The sequence below is a fragment of the Alosa alosa genome, chromosome 3 (genome assembly GCF_017589495.1).
Source record: "Alosa alosa isolate M-15738 ecotype Scorff River chromosome 3, AALO_Geno_1.1, whole genome shotgun sequence".
NCBI classification, from domain to species: domain Eukaryota; kingdom Metazoa; phylum Chordata; class Actinopteri; order Clupeiformes; family Clupeidae; genus Alosa; species Alosa alosa.
In genome coordinates this window covers 29,391,133-29,415,333 of record NC_063191.1, presented here as the reverse complement: position 1 = coordinate 29,415,333, position 24,201 = coordinate 29,391,133, and the positions used below count along the sequence as shown (strand labels likewise).

The 24,201-nt window shown below is 46.0% G+C and overlaps 1 protein-coding gene across 1 annotated transcript in view; it reads right to left on the bottom strand.

The window, feature by feature from the left end:
- Positions 1-24,201, bottom strand: part of clasp1a (cytoplasmic linker associated protein 1a) — a gene marked incomplete in the record, with an annotated part of 124,885 nt that overhangs the window by 20,085 nt on the left and 80,599 nt on the right. The window contains 20 exon segments of the mRNA XM_048239903.1: positions 143-290; positions 1,730-1,855; positions 2,787-2,893; positions 3,141-3,284; positions 4,906-5,049; positions 5,169-5,247; positions 6,057-6,220; positions 6,531-6,533; positions 6,943-7,006; positions 7,574-7,728; positions 7,731-7,820; positions 9,078-9,101; positions 9,646-9,749; positions 11,387-11,449; positions 12,423-12,530; positions 15,068-15,229; positions 16,176-16,202; positions 16,829-16,936; positions 21,537-21,707; positions 21,844-21,890. Coding sequence (XP_048095860.1) covers positions 143-290; positions 1,730-1,855; positions 2,787-2,893; positions 3,141-3,284; positions 4,906-5,049; positions 5,169-5,247; positions 6,057-6,220; positions 6,531-6,533; positions 6,943-7,006; positions 7,574-7,728; positions 7,731-7,820; positions 9,078-9,101; positions 9,646-9,749; positions 11,387-11,449; positions 12,423-12,530; positions 15,068-15,229; positions 16,176-16,202; positions 16,829-16,936; positions 21,537-21,707; positions 21,844-21,890 — 2,038 coding nt within the window.

Sequence of the window (24,201 nt, the reverse complement as noted above, 5' to 3'; positions counted from 1 at the left end):
TAACTCTTTAGGCTTTGGGAGGGAGGTTTATAACAGTACATAACAGCTACGGACCAGCTGGCCACCGTTACACCAGCAATGAGAATAATGTTTGACCCTTAAGACTCCAATTGGCTCTCGGGACAGGGCAGACTGGACTCACCGCCTCATCTTTCTTGCCGTCGCGGCGCACAGGCTCGTTGAGGTCCTCCTGGCTGCGGTAGCTGAAGCTCTGGATGGCCTCGGTGACGCCACGCAGCGAGCTGTAGATCTCCTCCGAGTTCATGTTCTCCGTGTCGTACTCCAGCAGGCTGTCAATCACACAACACAGCACAGTGGGGGGTAAGAGGGGCGGGGGCAGGGGCAGCCAGGAGAACCAAAAGCATGAGACAGTCAGAGGTGGAAGAGGGGCAGATGTTTAAAAGCGATTGTGTGGCTACAGCACATCTGTACTCAAACCAAAATGTAAAACGTCATGTTAAAACATACCAGATTCTACTTCCTGTTTTATTTTGCTCTAATGTAGTGGTCTAATAGCCAAGCAGTGGCCACAGCAAAATCCAATTGCAATAGCTAGTTTGTTGAGAAAAGATGAAAAGCCAAAGGGTCAAAGGTCAAACCCCATATGATGTAATCTGCAGAGTCAGCACTTCACACATGACACCCAAATTCAATCCCAAACTGAACAGAGGGTCAAAAGGACAATAAACCCACAGGCAATCATGGCCGACATGAATTCATTCAGCATGGAAAGCATTCCTGATGCTTATGCAAAAAGGCACTGGATGGAGTCTGTTGGAAATGGATGACCATGCGATGGCTTCCAAAAGGAGTCAGAAAAGACAGGAGAGAGCGCAGTCCAAACAATAAAAGCAGCATTCTTGGAACTTTTTACAACAATACACTCCAAATCAGATATTTTGATTTCCAGTAGCAGAAAGTCATGGAACCCTGGAACAGTTTTCTCAAGCTGGAGAGGCAAATTTAGCCAACCAAGACAGAGTTTAAAAATCAACCATGCAGGATATCAGAGTATCACCCTGGAATTAGTCCCTCTGTCAGGGTGAGAGCCGCAAAAGAGTGGATCAAACAACTACTGGCACCCAATAAGCAACGCTTTCTTTAGCTGTTTACACTGTGACAGGCTTTTTTTAAAAATATATATTTTATATGTAGTGTATGACCCAGTCATAAGCTACATGAGATGGAGGCTAAGGCTTTTCTTTTCAATCAGAGTTGACTTTTTACAGTGACAGGAGGCCAGCTAGGGCGGAGCTAAAATAGACGAGAAGTCTATTTCATGCAAATGCTGAGCAATGTAATGCAAATCCAAGTGAAGTCAGCGGGACGTACGTTGCTTGAAACTTAACTTGAAAAAAGAATCCAAGATGGCGGAGCTAACTCATGGATGGCAGTATTTCTTTATAAAACAAATAGTTTCAGGATTACTGTCCTATTATTACGTAAAAATGTTAGGGAGAAATAAGCAATAATCAAGTCTATGCGTTAGCATGTTAGCAAGCCACCAGCTGTGAAACACAGCCTTGTTTACGAGCTTGTAACGCCCACTCAGCAGGAAGTTGCTAGAGATGCCTCTGTCTCTTGTAGCTAATGTAACCAAGGGGTGAGGCTCTCTGCCCATGCCTGCCCCCTGTGCCCTTTAACCCCTGTGGTGACCTTTAACCCCCATACCCTCAGTCCCCGACCATGGTGGGGCGAGTGGGCGGCGGGTATCGGGTGCGTTCGTTACCTGGGAGAGTACGCGCAGCGCAGGGCCCTGAGGGAGGAGGGGTTGGTGGGGAGGGAGTGAGGAGGAGGAGGATGGGGAGGGGAGGGGTGCTTAGAGAGCCCGTCCACACCCCAGCCCCAGAGACGACTGACCACACCCGGAGCAAGAGCGGAGGGGTGGCCAACGTGCAGCAGGAGAGAACGGGGAAGAAAGGAAGGGAGAGGGAGGGGAGAGATGAGAAGAGAAAGGTTGGGGGAAAAGGGTTACAAAAGATGGGAGAGGAGAAGAGAGGAGAAGAAAAGAGACAGACTACAGTGTGAGTGTTGGAGGTTAGCAGTATGAGTAATTAAGAAAAGACCGGACCGGAAACCCACGTAAACAAAGCCCCTGGAGCTGATTGTCCATGCATCCCAATTCTGTTTCTGTGGTAACTAACCCATGTGTTAGCCATCAGTAATCACTCAGAATTCCAAAGACATACAATCTGGGAAACTTTTTTTTCTTGCTGGGAACAGGACATTTTGAAGCCCAATTTCGAAAGGATGAATTGTCTGTGACAATTATAGGAAGACTGAGGGAGTCAATGGTAGTCGCAGCATTCAGTTGCGGCTGGAATCATTATGTGTCCAGATTGAATCGTTTGCTTCCCATTGTTGACGCAATCCAGATTCAAACATATTTTATATTTTCCTGACCATTCCGTTCTATGGTACATATCGTACAAGACTCCATCTGTAGGTTCGGTTTTCAGGTGCAACTGAAAAAATTGGGAGGTTTGTTCCCAGCTTTAGGTAGTATTTCCTTTGGGTTTCAGGTGGAAGTCTCAAACGGATTACAAGGCATTATTTCATTAGTGAGCCAGGAGTTAGAATGAGAACAGGAGAGAGAGAGAGAGAGAGAGAGAGAGAGAGAGAGAGAGAGAGAGAGAGAGACAGAGATAGAGAGAGACAGAGAGAGAGCGAGACAGAGAGAGAGAAAGAAAAGGTTAAAAGCATTTGGGCAAGCCAATGTGCTGGATAAGGTGGTGGGTGATGAGTGAGGCTGCTGAAAATGTGTGTGTGTGTGGGGGGTCACTCACCTGGGTGAAAGGCCGCCATGGGAGCAGTTTGTCGGTGATGTGAGCGGACTCGTCCGGCTGGACGGAAGCCTGGGAGGAGTGCGTCCAATGGTATTACTCGGAGAACTCTGTGGGAAACCAGGAGAGGGACAGAGGTAACTAGTGTGGAATGACAGACTATCTGATAACTTCAGCATGACAGACTATCTGATCACTTCAGCATGTCAAATTCACTCAAATTCACATTTAACAGAAACTTTGGGTGGTGAGATACAGCAAATATAACAGATTCTCCTTTTGGCATTGTTGTCTAAACACTACCAAAAATCAGTTCAAGACGTTCAAATCATAGATCTGCAGATGCGCAGGCCTCACCACGCCAGTGTTGCTGGAGTTCTTGAGGTGGTTGTGCAGCAGCTTGGTGGCGCCGTCCTGGAAGGTCTTGGGCAGCGCGCCCAGCAGCATGGTGAACTCCGGCGTGTTGAGCTCAAACAGGGCGATCAGGACCACCTGAGCCGCCTTCGGCACGCCGAGACAAACAGAGCGAAGGAGAGAGAGAGAGAGAGACAAAGAGAGAGAGAGAGGTGTCAGGAGAGAGAGGCCAACACTGAGACGCTGAACATGCAGAGGAGCTGAAGACTAAGTACACGCGCAGAGCAGGACAGAGAAAAGGTCAATAACACATGCTGTTTTTGTTTGGCAAGTTATTTGTTGCTGTGCTGTTACAAAAAGAAAGTGAGTCTCTCAAATCTCCTTTGGGTCGATGATCCGAGGAAAACAAACAGTGCAGGTTCAGAGACTGCTGCTGTCTGTGTGACAAGTAAAAGCTAGGAAATTTGATCTAATTAAAAATGAAAAGAAGATCACTATAAACATACATTGCAGAATGCAAAGCATTGTGTTTTGTTCACACAGATCTCAGCTGTCTGCAAGTTTGCTACTTTAAACAGAAAAAGATGAGTTTGCTTTTCACACATCCGCATGCATGTTGTTTGTGTAGCTGTTACCGAAAACTGTTCAAACATGTTAAGCAGAAAAATAAGACACAGCATTCAATGCTTTATAGTCAGTACACAACAACAGAGGGTGCCAGTGCCGGAGAGAAGAGACAAACTCCACACAAAGGTGGCACAGGGGGACCACACTAAAAACAACACACACACACACGAGTAAGACAAGGAAACATCCCCTTCTTCCCTCCCCGTTCCTTCTCCAGGTAACAGCTTTTAGATGTTTTTTTGTTGCTTTGCTTTGCTTTTTGTGTTGTTGTTGGTTTGTTTGGCTTGCAGTTGTTTCCGCATCACTGGTTTAGCAAGGCGCAGAGGGAGGTTAGAGAGCGAGGGTAAGAGAAGGAGAGCAAGAGAGAGAGAGAGAGAGAGAGAGAGAGAGAGAGAGAGAGAGAGAGAGGCTGGCCACACACTCGAGGAGGAGGAGGAGGAGGAGGAGGAGGAGACACGGTCACACGCTAAAGTGGGAGGTTGGTTAGGCATTTTTGGAGCGTGCAGAAAATGGTACTGGCTCTGTTGGTCATCTCAGCGGGGGAAGAGTGGAGTAGTTGGTTGGTTGGTTGGGCGGGCGGGTGGGGGAGTTGATGGGGCACTACCTGCTTACACCTTTCCTCCATGTTAATCTCTCCCGGCATCAGGGACGAGGTGCTGGGCCGCCCCGAGAGCTCCTCACCGGCCCAGTTATGGAGAGTCTGGGGTTGCCATGGTCATGGTGATGCGGGGTAACAAGGGAGAGTTATGTCACAGAGAAACAAAACAAAACAAAACAAAAGCAAAAACAAAACAAAAGTGCGTGGGGACAACAAAGTGGAGCGTGGGGTTGGAGAACTGCCTGCGTCCCTCCAGGAAGTGGGATTGGGTTCAAGCTTTGGGTGACGGCTTTGGCTCCCAGTGGTCATCTTAGAGAACATTCTTGAAAATACTTTGGATTTTCACACCTCCATCATAGTTTATTTTATTAAAATAATTCAAATAAACAATTGCAACAGCATCAAAACAGTTCAAATGGAATATGTGCGCATATGCATGACATACACAAGCACAGCAGCGCACATAATTGCTAATAGGTGATTGAAGAGCCCAATGTCCTGCTATTTACACCACCTACAGAGTGTTGTGCTGAGGCCACTCACCTTCCTGACGTCTGAGCTCTTGGGTTCTGTGGTCCAGGTGATGATGCGGGACACCGCCAGCCTCGTCTCACTGGAGTTCACAAAGTCTGGGGGGTCCATCTGACGAGCCAGCGCCTCGATGTACCTCAGAATGGCTACTTTGACCTGAGAATCAAAACAAACACACAGAGGGTTTCACACGACAGCCACCTAGTTCATCAACAAATGACACCGAGAGGGAATGTGAGAAAGAATGGGCATCAGAGATAAATTCATATGCATACCTTGAGGTTAGGCGTTTGCGTCTGGTCCACAATGAATCGCATGAGGATGTTGAACTGTTGATCGAATGGAAATGACTCCCTAACATAAAAGAACAGAGAAAATACGTCAAACACTTTACAGACCAGCCCCAAATCAGAGGACAAAAAACAACCCTCCTCTCAACAAGCCACTTTACTTTACAAATATATTAATGATGAGGCTGGATAACTATATTATAGTTGATGATGTTGGAAGATAAAGGCTCAATGCTCAACACAGTGGGGGCAGTACCGTGCAGGATTAATTTCTCTATTTTCTTTTGCTCACACTGCCCTGGCTACCAGGCCACTCCATCCAAACTGCCCTGGCTACCAGCTCACACTCCATCCACACTGCCCTGGCTACCAGCTCACACTCCATCCACACTGCCCTGGCTACCAGCTCACACTCCATCCAAACTGCCCTGGCTACCAGCTCACACTCCATCCACACTGCCCTGGCTACCAGGCAACACTCCATCCACACTGCTCTGGCTACCAGCTCACACTCCATCCACACTGCCCTGGCTACCAGGCAACACTCCATCCACACTGCTCTGGCTACCAGCTCACACTCCATCCACACTGCTCTGGCTACCAGCTCACACTCCATCCACACTGCCCTGGCTACCAGGCAACACTCCATCCACACTGCCCTGGTGAATTGGCCAACAGCTGAAACTATATCCACACTGCCCAGATGATATCAAGGGCCCAGTGGCGGGCCTAGCTTGTATGATACCCTGGGCAACATGAAAGCTACAAATACTCTGATTTCCTTTATATATATATATATATATATATATATATATATATATATATATATATATATATATATATATGTCTGTGTGTGTGTGTGTGTGCGCAGACCTGGTGACGTCCAGGGCCTTCTGGACCTTGGCCTGGACGGAGCCCAGCAGATCTGCACCCATCTTCTTCAGCAGCTGGGTGAGCAGGACGAAGAGCCAGTCCTGCAGGTCCTCTCTGTGCACCATGATGAAGTCCACCAGTGTCTCCAGGAACATGCTAAACACCTGCAGCCACACACACACACACACACACACACACACAGGTAAGGCAGAGACACAGCTGAGATGGGATGAGATATTGAAAATAACACAACTTGCATTGAAAACACAACTTGTGTTGGTTGTTTAACACATCTCTGTGTCCAGAGGGACAACAACACAATTTGTGTCGTTTCCAACACAGTGGTTTATGTTGCTTATCTGCTTCTCTGATTCATCCAATTGATTCAGCAGCTCTCTTAAGTCTTTTAATGAGCTACGTAAATAACATGTGATCAAGATTATATAGTTGATACATCGGTCAAGATTCACTTACTCGCTGTTGTTAATATCCACACCAAGGCAGGTCATGCAGACAAACAGAAACACAAACACACCTTTAGTTAGCTGACATCAGGCCTCAAAAACAGTTTATATCAACAGGCACTGTTAGTTCCGGTTCCATATAAATTTTCATTTGCCACTGAAAAACTTCTGAATGAAAATAAATATCTACACATTTAAATGAACTGGTCAGAAATAACCTAAATTATGGCCAAACACTAAATATAAGTATTACAATGACACATGCACGTCTTATAACAACGCAGTGAAACATAATCTACTGTTTAGCTGATACTCCTGTAAACAGAGTTAGCACCAGAGACAAATTGTCCTGTTCAGCCCTAGTTCAATATCTCACACATGGGCATGCTGGTCACTGATGCTGTACAACTGCAAGTGCTTACCTTGCTGTGTGGGTCAGCAAACATTCTGGTGAAGATCTCACACAGTCTCTTCAGCTCAACCCGACTGCAAACACACACACACACATGCGCGCGCACACACACACACACACACACACACACACACACACACACACACACACACACACACACACACACACACACACACACACACACACACACACACACACAACATCAGATATCAATACAAATCAATAGTAATCAACACTTTCCTCCTGACCAATATTCTCCTGAAACTAATGTTCCTTTTCACAAACAACTGTGACTCTAGGGGTTCTCATAACTCAATGAAGCAGCAAAGCAATGGGAAGAGCTCTAAACTCGGATATTCTTTCAGTAAAGCAATGGAAAGAGCTTTAAACACTGATATTCTTTCTATATTTTGTTAGAGCGATGCACTTTATTAGTGTCCAACTAATTGATATACTAATCAACTTAGATTGTGGAGTCACTGGAGTACTTTCTACCTTGAGAACCACGTGCAGAACCTTGCGAACTAAATGCAGAACCTTCCCCTGTTCTATCTCTGTAACTCTTCTCATCTTCTTCGTCATCTCAGGATTCCGAGCCAGTGCTGCGGCAGAACTCTGACAGAATCAAAAGGTCTGGTCACCTGAGGATGCGCTGGCTCTTGAGGAGGTTCTGCAGGCCCAGCAAGCCCTCCTTCCTCTCGGACCAGTTGGAGCTGGCGCAGTGGTTCAACACCTCGGCCACGTCCTCCGTCTGGCGCAGGTAGTGTGGCAGGCCGCCCGTTCGCCGACGAGCGTCTGACGTTCGAGAAAAGTTCTTCGACCTTCGCTGTTGGCGTCATCGTCCGAGTATATCCCCGGGGACTCGTAGCGTCGCCTCAATGGCTTTCGCTGAGGAAGAGGAGGAGGAGTAGGAAGAGGAGGGTGACAAGAAGATAAAGGAGAGAGGATAAGAAACTGGAGGAATTTAGTTTAAGAACCGGCAGTGGGTGAGGCTGTGTGTGTGTGTGTGTGTGTGTGTGTGTGTAGGCAGAGGGTTGGGGGGGGGGACATCATGTCTGTTGGCCAGGTTAAATCTGCCATGCATTTTGCTTCTTAGTTTTAATATATATACATAGGCTGTGTGTATGTGTGTGTGTCCACATACGTATACTAACTCTTAATGGGGTAACAGGAAGATTTAATAGTATGGTGTGTATATTGTATGCATAGAAGGACCCAAAAGATATCAAAAGCCATGCATTTTGTTTCTTAGTTTTAATGATGATATATACATAGGCTGTGTGTATGTGTGTGTCCACATACGTATACGAACTTTTAATGGGGTAACAGGATGATTTAATACTATGGTGTGTATATTGTATGCATAGAATGACCCAAAAGATATCACCTGATACTGCTAAAGAATATCAAAAATGTATGTAAAACACAGAGGGAAAAACTTCAGGGAATTAAGTTTCCAAATGCCTTTCATCAACTTGGCTCGGAAAAACTAATCCAAGGCTGTATTATGTCCTCATTAGCTCAGAGAAAACGACAAACTTCAGAGATGCACATTACTGCTTCACTTGATTAAATCACCCTATGCATTGACAGTAGTGTTTGACCAGGAGATGGACACCCACTCGGCCATGTGGAACGGATATGACCTTTCACTGCTTTTCTTATTCCCGTCTGGCTTCAGCACTGCTGCATATGACGTAGGGATGGGTGGGTGAGTAAGATGGGGGTGAGCGTGTATATATGTATATATAGAGAATTCACAGCACACTAGACGGTTGACGTAAGCAAATAAAGCAGCTTCCAATGGGAGAATGTTCCAATAAGGAGGAAGGCAGCAACTTAACACCAGTAGCCATGACTGCAAGACACGAGTGACAATGAATAGACGCTGAGGGGAGGGGAGATGGGGGTAATTACCAAATGAGGAAGGGGGGGGGGGGTTAATTACCAAGTGAGGGGGCAGGGGTATACATTTAGGGAAAAGGGCATTTATGTATTTATTCATTAAGTGGTTGATTATTGAAGAGTCAACTGTGACTATGACTCTTGTGTAAAATGGGGCATTTTGTGATGGTTGACTGCTGTTGTAGTTTTGGGCTGATTAGTATGTGTGAGGATGGCACAGTACGTAAAGGAGATAACTACCTTATTCCTGGAGTCTCCTAACAGCTGAGGGAGAGGAACAGACCACCAAGAAAGGAAGAGCAAAGACACACATTTCAAACGGCGGGAAGGCATCACAAAGGACAGACGTCAACAGATTACAGTTTTTAGCAGGGAGATCAGAAATCAGAAAAATCACAGCCCCACATTCTTTGCTAATTTTGTGAAGGACCTGTTGATAAACAGGAACAGGAGCCTGCTGGAAACCAGTTTTTAAACGGAGTCAGGGCCGATTAAAATGCAACTTAATGTTACTTTTAAATCCTGTCCTGTATAATAAATGAAAAATGAAAATGAAAATGAAATAAGCTTCTATATAAGTCTGAAATCTGTAGGCCATTTGATGTTGTAGGCATGGTATGTATTAAACAGAGAGAACCATAGCATTTAAATCCTTCAGCTCTGCAGAAATTATTCCAAATGATTTCCCCTAAAAACCCATCAACTACAGTAATACAACAATAATATCAGAAAGAGAGTTCAGCTTTAATCGACTCCGATCACAACTGGGTTTACAAATCTACAGACCAATCAGGTTAAAGCTTCTTACCAGTGCATCTGCGACGGCTGCCTCCACCTCTGTGCCGGTGTTGAGGACCCTCATGGCATTTATGGATGCGGACATGCGAGCCTGATGCATCAGACTATAACGATCTAGAGTGGAAACGATAGAGGAGAGGAGGTGAGGAGGAAGGCACGGGAGGGATAAAGGCATACTTACCTCATGCTCTAAAAGGGTTTGGTGACCAGTGTAAAGCTATATCTATTTGTGTGGTTTTCTTTTCCAAGGGGAACTACTGGTATAGTGCATGGTGGGTTTCATAACAGAGACAGGATGAGCACACTAATCTGTCGTCCGTTATTAAATATGATGAATATCAGGGAGACGGGGTGAACTGTAAGTGAGAGACAACTAGAACAACATGATCCATCTACTGAGAGAGATCTTGTTAACTACTAGAGAAAAGTGGCAGGAAAAGAATCCAACCCCAAAGGCAAAAGCCACCACCACCAAAGAGGAATCAGAAAGACTATGGGTAGTAAATTTGAACAAATGCATTTTACTAAAGACAGGAAAGATGTGGAATTCCCCAAAGAGTTCAGAAATGAAGCCAAACGATCGGCACAAAGATCATTGAAACACTACAGTACACCACTGAAGTACTACACCACTGACGAGCAAAGTTTGAATGGAAAGCAAGAATGTTCATGGAATCAATGCAATGAATGGATGAATTTAGCTAAAAGGAACAACAAATTAAATCAATATATCTAGCATTGTTCACATCACAGATAAGCCAACCAATGGAGATGACGGGGATTTTAAAAACAAAACAGAAGAAACAAGAAACAAAAAAAAACATTAACCCATGAAAATGAGGCTTCTTTGACAACGATAGAAATTGTCTGGTATATAGAAAAAAATGCGCAACTAAACAACAAAAAGCCATCGCCAAACTATAAACCTTCCAACAGTTGCTAAACATGATGGATACACAGAACATGTAAATTTGAGCGACGTTTGAGGTACACCCCCCACTTTCACTTGTGAGATGTGCTTTAAGAGGTGCCAGCCCAACTCCTGTGAGATGTGCTTTAAGAGGTACTAGCCCAACTCCTGTGAGATGTGCTTTAAGAGGTACTGGCCCAACTCCTGTGAGATGTGCTCTAAGAGGTGCCAGCCCAACTCCTGTGAGATGTGCTTTAAGAGGTGCTATTCCTATCCCTGTTCCCCTGTTTTTGATCACTACCCTGTCCTCCTGGGTGCAAAATTGTCTTCCCACCCCAATAACCCTTTTACTATATTTCATATTACTGTTGAAAAGTTGAAAACAGTTTGAAATATTCATTGCACATAGAGCTCTGTCTGCCTTTTAGTGGTGTAGATGGTTATATACACATGTAACTGTAACTATTCTGCATTAGCTTGTTAAGGCTGATATGCATTAGCTGCTAATATCATACACAAAACCCTTATGTGCTGTGGTGCTAAATAAAAGAATGGATCCTCTGTGCTTCTGGCAGCCATCTTCCATTCAGAAAGCTCATTCTTAGGCAGCCATCTTCCAATCAGAAAGCTCATTCTTAGGCAAATCTGACAGTGAAAGGTTAAAGGACGGGATTTAGTGTCCTGCTTAAAAATGACCACACTGTGTCGCTCAACAGAACGAACCAATTGAGGAGCATGCAGAGGACAAATATGGCATAGCGTGGATGTTTGGGGGGGCGGGGGTCATGCAGTTCAAAGATCAAATATGGTGTTGTTGGGGTCCGGGAGTCATGCAGGTCACCTGACTGCCCTACGGGGTCGGTCGTGGATAGAGCGCTGGTGGAACGCGAGTGACGTCGGGAAGCTGCCGAGAGGGATGAGGGAAAGGGGGGAGGAGGAAGAAGGGTGACACACACACACCACATAGGTGGGCGGAGTTAGTGTCACTAGGCAACAGGCATCCGAATAGCCATCGCTGGCAGTGGCACACATATAAATAAACAGACAGACAGACAGACAGACAGACAAACTCAGACAACACAAGCACTGACATAACACACACACGCTCAACAAACAGACACAGACACAGACGAACACTTAGACGAACAAACATAGACCTGCCGTCACATAAGAATGCTTTCATAGGCAACACACGTGGAGGAGCTAACGAATAGCAAGGCTATGACACATGCACATCAGGGAAGACTTTATGCTGCCTTTTTTGAATCTCTATCAACTATCAACTTTCAACAACTATCAACTTTCAACTTGCAATCACTGGCTTTTTTTTGCAAATAGCAATCAATGACTTTTTTTGTAAATGTTTCAACAGATGCACAGGAGCTTTCAATATTATTCATCTGGCATGTTGTACATCCATTCATTCATTCCAGAGAGAAAGAGGGCGCAGACAGAGAGCGATCATTCAAAGACTTTACAGATATTAGACCATGCAAAGAGGGCAGGCAGAATAATTGTCATACACCTATGGACCACAGAGAGAGAGAGAGAGAGAGAGAGAGAGAGAGAAAAAAGACAGCTTGCACACATCCAGCATTGGAGGGGGTCGAGGGACAGGTGGTTGACTAAGGGGAGAAAGAAGGCACAGCTACATTTGGACCTACAATTCTGAGAACTGAGAGGGAGAAGTGGGTCTACCTACAAGAACTCTGCAGAGAAGGCATCTGGCATTGTATTGTACAGAAGAGGGTGGGTTGAATACACCAAGAGTGTGTGTGAATAGGCCGGGGGGGCATATTATACACCACTGTGTGTGTGTGTTTTTGGGATTTTGGGGGTGATGGAGGGGCGTCTGTCCGTGGGTCCGGCGTACTCACCCAGAGGGGCGAAGCCCCGCGCGGGGCTGGTGTCGCGGCTGCTCTCGCGACTGGTGTCACGGCTGCATCCCTGGCTCATGCTGGGCCGGGGGATGCGACTGGTCCGGGCTAGCGTGCGGTAGGGAGAAGCGGCAGGAACAAGAGCTTTACCACACAGCCTGGCTGTTAGGACACAGGTTAGGGCGTTAGTCTGGCCCCTCGGCCAATCAGAGACAGGCCACTGACAGGAAGGGGTAGGGTGGGGGGTTGGGGGGGGAGCTGATTTGGGAACTCCTTGGAGTGGGAAACATGTCAGGACATTGAAAGAGAGAGACTAAGGAAGTTGGTTGGTTGGTTGAGACTAACGTTACAGTGACAAGGATTAAGCTTTTGACATTTGCTAAAGCCATGTTAACACACATACATGAAGTAATGGAGTTATTGTTGGTTATTGTGTTGAGTTCAAGAATACCACATCAAGATCACCTTTCAATCTCAATCAAAGGCCTCCACACATAAACGCCGACATGAGTGCGGTGCACTCTACTCTCCACGTTCAATTACATGAGATTCCACTGGTTTCAATACAACCCTGCACACCACAGCTGTGTCATTTCAATTTAGTTCTATTTTTGTTGGAGCCACTTGATAAAATCTATTGTTTATCAACTGCTTGTCAGTTGACAATTTTGGTGCTGATGCGCGTGGCAAGTGACAGAAAGTGTATGCACACTCACGCCGGTGCCTATATGTGAAGCACTTTATCTCTGTTCACACGGAGGCCTGATCAAGTTCAGATGTGTCCAATTCTTGTCATATATTGTATTTACTTCTGGGCAGATCTTAAAAAAGGCAGCCTTCTCATATGTGGCAATGACAGTATGTCTGACAAGAGGGTCTGACGAGACACAATGACATAAGCATAGCATGGAAGCATTGATGACAATGGAGGGTGCCCATTGGTCAACCCTGCCATCACTCAAAATGCTGCTGCGTATTCTTACTCAAGGCAGGCCCTTGTTCAGTAAGATTACATTGATGGAGTTTGCACACAGGGGGTGCAATGGTGTGCTATACATGAGACAGCAAAGAAGCATTTCTGCTACACACAAAAATGTGTACTATTGCACACGCTGCTGACAAATTTCCGTCTGATCCGTGTAAACAAAGAAGGTACAGAGGAATTCTGTGCTATGTTCTGGCAAGAAAGTAATCAATCCAGGATATGGCTTTCCTATCTATTTATCAAATCATTAAAACAATAATAATAATAATAATAATAATAAAAAAACAGTTGACAAAAATGTATATAAACACCAATTACAGTGTCCAAAGGTATCCACGGCAATAACCATCAAGTAGGTACAGCAGGAAAGTCAGGAGTCATGACGACCGGCTTGTTGCGTCTCCATTCCCTCTATTTGTAGTGGAGGGATAACCCCTATTGAGTGGAGGGATAACCCCTATTGAGTGCATTCACCACTACCCTGTTGGGCAGCCGTGGGCCACTGGTTAGCACTCTGGACTTGTAACCGGAGGGTTGCCGGTTCGAGCCCCGACCAGTGGGCCGCGGCTGAAGTGCCCTTGAGCAAGGCACCCAACCCCTCACTGCTCCCCGAGCGCCGCCGTTGTAGCAGGCAGCTCACTGCGCCGGACTAGTGTGTGCTTCACCTCACTGTGTGTACACTGTGTGCTGTTTGTGTTTCACTAATTCACCGATTGGGTTAAATGCAGAGACCAAATTTCCCTCACGGGATCAAAAAAGTATATATACTTATACTTAAAAGAGAAATCCGGCGACTTTTCACCTAGATCTCTGTTTCTTGAGGTCACCGAGTACTGTTGGTACGAAACAAAACGAAAACAACGGTTTTGCCTAGCTCGAGTTGCTACAGCCAGCAGATAATGCAGCCAGGCAGCTATGGGGGCTCACAGACATGCACCCAGTGTAGCACTGTAGCTGCCTGGCTGCATTTCTGCTGGCTGTAGCAACTCGAGCTAGGTAAAACCGATTGTTTCCGTTTTTTCCGTACCAACAGTACTCAGTGATCTCGAGAAACGGAGATCTATGTGAAAACTCTGCAGATTTCTCGTTTAATTACCTGTGAGCTATTATCTGAGAGCAACCTTCCCATTGGACACAAACGTTATGAGGCTCCACAACAACCTACTGTATACTGGGGCCTCTTGCAAATCATTGATCATGTCTGGTTAATGAACTCTTAGGTGATTAGATTGCAGTATGACTACTGGCTCCTAGTCTGTGAGCAAATCTTACTTAATATTTGGTGAATGGTCAATGTGTAGGTTGACAATAGTATTGAATGACAATTGTGTAGGTTTTTTGTTATACTTAGGTTGGGTAAAGTCAATTCTTTTGAACTGCAGGGAACATAATATTAACAAAGCACCTGCTAGAGGCAATAGCTGTTTAGTATGTCAACTATGGCGACTCCATTTAAGAAATAAAGTATACACATTAAATAATATCATTCAGTCTCATTCAATACAGCCACTACATAAGGATAGTGCATGGATGTACACATTAGATGTCAATTCTGCATTCTATTATATGTCTGTGTTACAATACCAATACTTTCCACTGGCTAAGCTCCAGACCCAAGCAGGTCCAGCCAGGGGGGTGAGGGAGGTGAGCGTGGCCTTACCGAGGCCCAGTCGGCTGGGGCTGGTCTCGCGGCTGCAGCCCTGGCTGCGGGGGACCCGGGGGCGCTTGTCCGTGGATGGGGTGGTGGCTGTGACGGTGGAGCGGGGGATCCTGCCGTACGTGTGACCCAGGAGCTTTCCTGGAGAACTGGAACGACTACCAGCTGATGGAGAGGACGCAGGCATGCACGCACACACACACACACACACACACACACACACACAGAAAAGTGTGCATACATGTACCAAGCAGTACACGCGCACCCACACACAGACACACCCACACAAACAGACCAAGCGAACAGCAACAGTAAAAACAAATTAGAGCCAGTAGTGGCTGATCTTGTAAGGGCACTATTTACCACCATGCATGCATTATTATCAACCCTAGTCAAAGCTGATTTCACCAACCTCCTTTCTACCCAACATATTACTTCAATCAGTTCACTATATAGTACTGTGACTTAGATATCACCTTCAAAATACATGGCCCACTCGTGTGCACAGTGTTGAATAGAAGTTGAATAGAAAAGAATAGAATAGAATCGAATTGTATTGAGTCCCAAAGGCACCCATTACGGTGCCTATCTGCTGCTTTTTGCCAAAGAGTGTGGAAATGGGGGGGGTCAAATGGAGATGTGATTTCAGCTTTGATGGGACACAAACAATGTACAACTAACAGACACACATTTCAGGACAAACAGTGTGGACTTGGATCCAGGTGCTAACTGTGCTGGGGGAGAACAAACGCATGAAACAGAGAACAACAACTACAACACCGCTAGACCAAGACCAAATCAAACCCACTGACAAGAAAACAGACCATAATAATCATTTAGAAAATCATATAATTTCACGTCACTAAACAAGACCATGTTCTTGACTTTAAACAATGACAGACAACATGTTGATCAATAAAATCAAATGAAAAACTAGTAATAGTAAACAAGATAGGCAGACAAAAAAGACATTTGAGAAGACCATGCAGACATTTGACAACAGTGAAGGAGCATCATGCAGAGTTCTGCATGGGTGGAGTATGCGGACAGGGTCTAGGAGTGCTTGAACTGGATGCAATTTGATGTGGGGGTTGGGGGGGAGGGGTCTTACCACTGGTTGGGTTAGCTGATCTGGATCCTTGTGTGTGTGAGCACATTGTAGGACAGGCGAGAAGCAGCCGGTTACAAAGATGCTCAAGGTGACAATGTTTCAGCACGTAAAAAACGGCGAGACATTCAAATGTTTCATGCACTCTTGTTTTTACTAAGGCCATAGTGCAACCAAGGCAAGATGAATCCAAATCCTCAAACAGATTCGGTTACACGATGGCCTTAGTAGAAAACCTCCAGGCCTGCTGCTTTGGAGCTGGTGAAACGAGATGTGGAACAACAGAGAAAAAGAAAGATCTAAAAGATCAACGAGACGTTGCACCGCATGATGGGAACAGAGAAACAGAGAGAGACACCAGAGTGCCACTTGGCAAAGCGTGGGTCTTGATGAGGTCACAGAGAGGTCATAGGTGATGGAATGTGTGAATGACAAATTCCTTCCTTTTACTCTGGGGATGGAATGTGCTAGAACACCCTCTGTAGAATGGTCCAGTGAGTTTGAGAGGGCATCGAACCTTGTCCTGTTTGTCAGGCTGATCATAGCTCTATAAAGCTTTACTAATACTGACACTGGCATGATTGACTGTGTGAACAGTAGAACAGAGAGAGTAAAACTGTCTGAATGCTGAATGTGACCCAGGGTGAGGTACTTACGCTGGGACTGGGACACCACCTTGGCCCGGCTCCGACCACGGCTATCTGTGACCGTACTGCTTGACCCCACCGTGGTGCCAGAGCTCTGTCTCCTGGTACGCACTCGGCCTGAAGGGAGGGGGAGAGAGAGAGAGAGGGAGGGACAGAAGGATAAGGGGAGAAAGAGAGAGGGATGGAGGGAGAGAGAGAGTGAAAGGAAGGGAGAGTGAGAGAGGGAGGGAAGGACAAAAGGATGATGGGAGATTGGGAAGTAAAGACAGAAAGGGGGGTTGATAGATTAAATATAGCATTTCTTCTGGACAGCACCCACTCATGTTTTTCCCTATTTAAACTGCTGCTGACTGAGAATCAGTACTAAATGCTCAACTCCCCAACACAAAACACTCACTTTACACACAAACAAACCCCTCTTGAATGGGCACACTTCTCCACATCTCCTAACCACACCTACGACACAACTAACTACTCAGTTCTGACCCGAGTCTGACCTGCGTCTGTTCAAGAGCGAGCAGCTGGCCCCTGATGGACGTGGGGTCCGTAGTCAGCATGGCCACAATCCCACAGCATAGATAGAGATGCTGAAAGAACACACTGGTCTCTTGATCAATGTGGAATAAAGCGTCAGCTGGTCAAGTTCTCACGTTTTTTTCCACACAGACGTTACTTAAAAGGCCTCCGAGCATTTTAACACACACTACCGGGTGTCCTCTGTACCTGCTTATCAAATGTGCGTGTGTTAACCAGTCGCACTTGATATCATGAACCCAAGAAATATGGGCTATTTCTCATGGGGGAGGGGTGGTGTCTAGTGATAGTAGCAAAACTTTGAACTACAACAATCCGTCGTCTTCAGAGCAGCGGTGCCATGAAAGGCGGGTAAATATAACAACCCTGATGACGATAAAATAAGCACCTCTAAAAATAACTGACCTCAGGATGCAACAACAATAACATTTTTTTAAAAAAAAACAACAAACTCTTCTGACCCCCATAAAAACACCCACATCCACATTCCTCTTATCGGCAACTGCGCAAGCAACATAAAACCATAAGACTTCTCACCGTGGGTCTGGCGGCGGAATCAGAGTTCACTGATACTGTCTCTATCTAGCTCATGGCCATTTGGCCTTTTATATAAGACTTCACCACCATTACACTGCAACTCTTCATAAGGAAATAATAGTCCTTGCCAGGGCAATGCAAGGAAGCCAACATCACCAACCTTGAGCAAGACGTTCACAAATCAAGGCCGTCAACTATGACTTGATTATTAGCAAGTTGTGGTTTATTTTAGGATGCAATGCAAAAGGCCTAAACGCTGATGAACAAACCAGAGGACCAGAGAAAAAAACAATAGGGTCGTGGCAGGGAGCATGCTGTAACATCTGATACATTATAATAATGATCACTTACATTAAGAAATTATATAGTACAGAGTAATTATAAAATACATACACAAATTAAATAAGATGATCTACACAAACCTAAGTGCCACCATTTTAATGGACCTGATTGGTCAGTGGGTGAACAACTGTTAAACTAGGTAAAGATAAATGGTAAGAAAATGCAAGTGTTAACATCTATTGAGACTGACTGGTGTAAACACCTGATCTCTGACCGGTCCTCAGCGCCCACTTAAGCCTCGATAAGGGCAAGAGACCTGTTATATAACCCCCTCAGGTTAACAGCTAACCGCTTTGACAACAACACCATTGTCAATCAGTGTGATGATTCAACTAAAGGCTGGATTATGTGCCACCAGGATATCACCATAACTATAACATGATGCAATGTGTTCATTATCTATGGCAGCCTAATCAATAAGTACGCGCCTGAACAGAGCACTACTAACCGTTCACTTGGGCCACTTCACCTGGTGCGTCCCAGTCCAACTACTGCAGCGCTAAGATAAGCGCTAATCCTGAGCTACAAGCTAAAATAAAGTGTTAATCCTGAGCTACAAGTGCAGCACCTACAGGCCTTTTCCACCAACAGAGGACCAGCTCCGTTCTGGTTCACGCTCCAGATGTTTGACCATTTGGGACATGTTTTTTCCCTGATAACTGTAGTGGGTGATTCTACGGGTCACTTAGGCACGTTTCACCCTCTGTTGACACCCTCATCCTAGGTTCCGTTCAAAACTGTTGTGCGGGCTGGTTCACCGGATAGCACACAAGTTTAAAGAATTCTGAATGGAACCAGTTCAAGAGCCAGTCCTGTGTTGGTGGAAAAAGGCCTTCAGTGTGCCCCATCACCTGTTGCCCCTCAACTCTCCATACAATTTGATGATGTAACAGGTAGTCTAATAAGACATGACTGTATATCATGGTCACATATAAATAAAGACATTTTAATAACACACATATTTGACATGGACCTTGTAAGACCACATGCTCAGACAGATCTGGAGATAGACGCCATGTCAGACAACAGGTAACAAAGAGGGTGACACACTGCATAAGGCCTAGTAGTTGAAACATCTCTTAAATTATCTTATTAACCTGTCTCTCGACAGCTTACTACTAATTAACAACTAATGTATTGGCATTCTCTATTTACTGTATCGTTAGAGTGACACTAATGGCTGGTACCAAGTTCCTTATGTGTGTAAACATACCTGGCGACTAAAATCCAATGCTGATTCTGATTCTGATTGAGAAATATCACAAGTGTACTTTGCGCTTAAAATCAAGCACCAGTCATGTGATGTGAGCGCAGGTTTTTGTGAAAGGGCAGCAGTGTGTGTGTTCTAGCAGGGTTTGGCCAGGATGACCACACCATGCAGTCAGGACATGCAGTATCTGACACACAGCTCCAGGACCAGGACACACAGAAACACACACACACACACACACACACACACACAGGACAAATGAGATGGGGCGTAGGGCGCTGCCAAAAGCACACACCCCTGTCCCCCCACCAGGCTGGGCACACACACACACACACAAGGAGAAAGAGAGAGACAGACACACACAACAAACAAACAATTACACACAACCAGACACAGACACACACACACACACACACACACACACACACACACACACACACACACGGAGGCTTACCATCTGGCCTGCCAGGCGCGCCATCTTTAGAGCAATATGCACAAGCAGCAGAGCGCAGAGATGAGAGGAGAGAGGGGAGAGAGAGGAGAGAGAGAGAGAAAAAGAGAAGAGAGAGGAGACAGAGACAGTAGAGAGGAGAGAGAGAGTGTGAGAAAGAGGAGAGGAGAGAGAGAGTTGGACAGGAGAGGCAGAGGTTAGTTCCATCAAGCAAAGGGAAGAGGAGTTGGAGAGAGGGCTTGGGCCTCCACACAGATGGTTCAGGGGAAATGTCAACAGCATAGATTTAAATTTAATACAGTCACCACGTCTCTATGAGATCTATATTATAATCAACATTACTACACTACTATGGATCAATATAATATAAAGTCACATGCATAATATAATATAATATAATATAATATAATATAATATAATATAATAATTTATGCCACTTTGTGACGTCATGTGATTGCTACCAACAGGCTCTGAGAAATTGATCTTTTATTCTACCTTATTTCCCTGAACCATACTGTGAGGGGGGTGAGAGGGAGAGGGATACAGAGCATCGGAAAAAGCATCAAACTGAACAAGCAAAGCTGTAGCAAAGCATCAGAAGCAAAGTTAGCAGCAGAGCAAATAGTTAGCTAGCAGGACAGCAGGAAATCTCAGACACTGCTAGGAGGCAATGGGTTTTATTAACACACTAGGGCTGCAACAATTAAGGGTCGTTCAAACCAGGGACGATAACTATAGCGATAAATGCGTCCACACTGACCAATTATAAGGAAAGTCTCTCCTCATGTTGATGGATGTGATGGCTAAAATTTGATGGATTCTGATTGGCTGTCAGCCTTTTATCGTTCTCAAAATCACTCTGAAAGTGATCCACAACGATATTGTTCTTCATGTCGATATCGTTATAATTTATGTGTGGACGTTGTCATTCATATTAGCTAGAGAAACTCAAGTAAGTGTGTGTGTTGGGCAGTCGACTCCTAAACGGCACCACTTGGCAGGAGAGTGAGCCCAGAGAGAGAGTGAACGAGAGAGAGCGGGGCGGGGGGGGGGGGGCTGTTTCCACTGCACAGCTTAATCATTTGCGCAGCGGCTCCAGCTCCATCAGTCTGACTGATACGCTGCGCTCCACCGCACGCTAAAAGCCACTGGGTTTTATGGACTTTTCATTAAAAACATCGGCAATTAGGAAACCTGAGACGCGACTCGAGATTGATGGGCTCCCCCAAAAAAGACTAATAGCTTAGAGTGAGTGTTAAGACTGTGTCTAGATGGTAGAGAAAAGTCATATGTGATGTCCCATGCATTTCTGTATGCGAGTGTGTGCAGGTTTGTCTGTCTGTCTGTCTGTCTGTCTGTCTGTCTGTCTGTCTGTCTGTGTAAACACTAAATATATATTTACATTTATAACTTGAATTACCATCCCTAACAGCAGTCTAAAGAAGACCAATACAGGCCGAAAAGTCATGCACATTGAATTATTAACGGGAGCTGTTTTCTCTTCTGAAATACCATCCCTACACACATACAATTAAGAAAAATCACTTCAAACTAGGAAGAGGAAGCCATCTTACCCTTCCCAAGAAGAGGTGGAGGTGAGTGAGAGAGAGAGAGTGTGTGTGTGTGTGTGTGGTCTTTCTTACCCAGTGAGGCGTAGGAGCCCGGGGGCAGGGCGGCGGCCGAGCTGAAGGGTGTAGCCGAGGGCACCGTGGACATGCGGGACTTGGCGCTGGCCGCTGCGTTGACATCGACATCGCTACGGGAACGCTGGAGCGAGCCAGGAGTGGCTGGGGCTCGCGAGCTCACCACCTTACCTGACCAGAGGGAGGAGGAGGAGGAGGAGGAGGAGGAGGAGGAGGAAGATGAAGAGGACGAGGAGTTAATGACCTGATGGCTTCAACAATTAATGAATTACATTCAAAAGGAAATGAAAGATGGAGTTTTACGTACTCCTGGTCATACTGCCTCCTATCACACTCTTCACTGAGAAGGGCCGGCTGTGGAAGAGAGAGAGAGAAATTATCAGGAAGTGTCTCAGACACACACACACACACACACACACACACACACACACACACACACACACACACACACACACACACACAATTAACTAATTAACTAATGAATAAAGAGTCAGTCCCACACTGACCGAGACCTGGCCACACACACAGCCTGACCCAGGAACAGACCTGGCCACACAGAGCCTGACCCAGGAACAGACCTGGCCACACACACAGCCTGACCCAGGAACAGGCCTGGCCACACACACAACCTGACCCAGGAACAGACCTGACCACACACACAGCCTGACCCAGAAACAGACCTGGTCCTGGCCCTTACTTATTTACTTGGTTGGTGCTTTTATCCAAAGCCACTTGCATACGTCAATTATTACAAGGGCCAGTCTCCCCAGTGCAACACGGGGCAAAGTGCCTTCAAGGGCACAACAGTGGCAGCTGGAAATCGGATCCACATCTGGTCAGGCTACTGCATGCTGCTGACCCAGCTCCTTAGCCACTACGCTACCACCACCACCTGCCCTGATAAGGGTCCAGCGGATCCACGCGGTCATTCAGAGCCTGACAGATCAGAGTCTGCAGTAGAGCCTGGATGAGTGCCAGTCAGCTGGCGTCTAGGAGGTCTCATTTCCTCACTCTTGAGATCAACAACGAAGACATACGGTTATGACAGAGTGGTTCTGCTTCCAGGTCACAGAGTTCGCCGCCTGCCTTCAGAGGGGGGGGAGCTAAAAGCTGCTGATGTAATGGGAGGTTCTAATTCCTTCTGCTTCCCACAGGACCTCTGGAGGGGAGTGAGGGAGTCCTTTGATGGACAGATTAAAACAGACAGGCTGATCACAGACTTGTCAGAGGCGCTGCACGCACTGGGGCAAGACACAGAGCGCTGATCACAGACCTGTCAGAGGCGCTGCACGCACTGGGGCAAGACACAGAGCGCTGATCACAGACCTTTCAGAGGCGCTGCACGCACTGGGACAAGACACAGAGCTGCCTCAGAGTGACAAGGTGGACAAGGTGAAACTCCGAGACACTCCCTAGGTGGCACTGAGGTGTCAGAACACTCATTCATAGTCTGGGATGATTAGAACAGGCTGCCCAAGTGCTGCTATTAATTTAGTCACCCATTTTAATATGACTTAAAGTGCTCTTAAAAGCTTTCATTCCCAAAGTCCCCATTACTGGACATGAGTATATAAGTAAGTATAAGTATATACTCTTTTGATCCCGTGAGGGAAATTTGGTCTCTGCATTTATCCCAATCCGTGAATTAGTGAAACACACTCAGCACACAGTGAACACACAGTGAGGTGAAGCACACACTAATCCCGGCGCAGTGAGATGCCTGCAACAACAGCGGCGCTCAGGGAGCAGTGACCGTGCCTACTGGTCGGGGTTCGAACTGGCAACCCGGTCACTAGTCCGAAGCGCTAACCAGTAGGCCAGGGCTGCCCACAAGAAGGGCTTGTGCGGGAGTTGAACCCTGGACCTCTCGCACCCGAAGCGAGAATCATACCCCTAGACCAGGGGTTGGCAAACTTTTTGGCTCAAGGGCCACATTGGCCGGCGGGCCGCACAACAACACCCCCGCCACCACCGCGACAGTAAGAGTGTATTCTTAGTATACTGCTAATTTTATGCTGTTTAACAAATGTATAAATTGTGCACTGTCGCTTTAAGACAGTCGCTTTAATTCACGTTTATTTCTCAATGATCTAGCTAGCTAGTGCTGTACCTACGGCTGGGCCCTCTCACAGTTTTTAAATGGTCAGTAGTGGGAACTACTGTTGCCTTCATGATTTCCTTTTAAAAGTTTCTTATAAGAAGGAGATCTCTATTTAACATGATGTTTTGACATTGACATTGTAAACGTTCTCTAAGGAGAGTGAAAAGTAGTTTTCAGTAAAGCTAACCAACGTCGTCTCTATCGCAGGAGAAAAATAGCGAGCAGCCTGATAACCAAATGAAATGCTCGGCGGGCCGGATGAAAGTGCTTGGCGGGCCGGATCCGGCCCGCGGGCCGCAGTTTGCCCACCCCTGCCCTAGACCAACGAGCCTGGGCAATCAGACTTTAAATGGACCCCTGCAGGGTAACTAATGAGGTTCATTTCAAAGTAGTCTTAGTCATTTGTTAAGATCAATTAGAGCACTATTTTAATATTATAATAACAATATAACTATAACAAATTCAGATCCAGCTTTTCAAGCCCTTGTGGACTAAAAATGAATGAGCAACAGAAGACCCATTAGTCTGAGAACACTGCTCAGCACCACTCCATAAGGAGATACC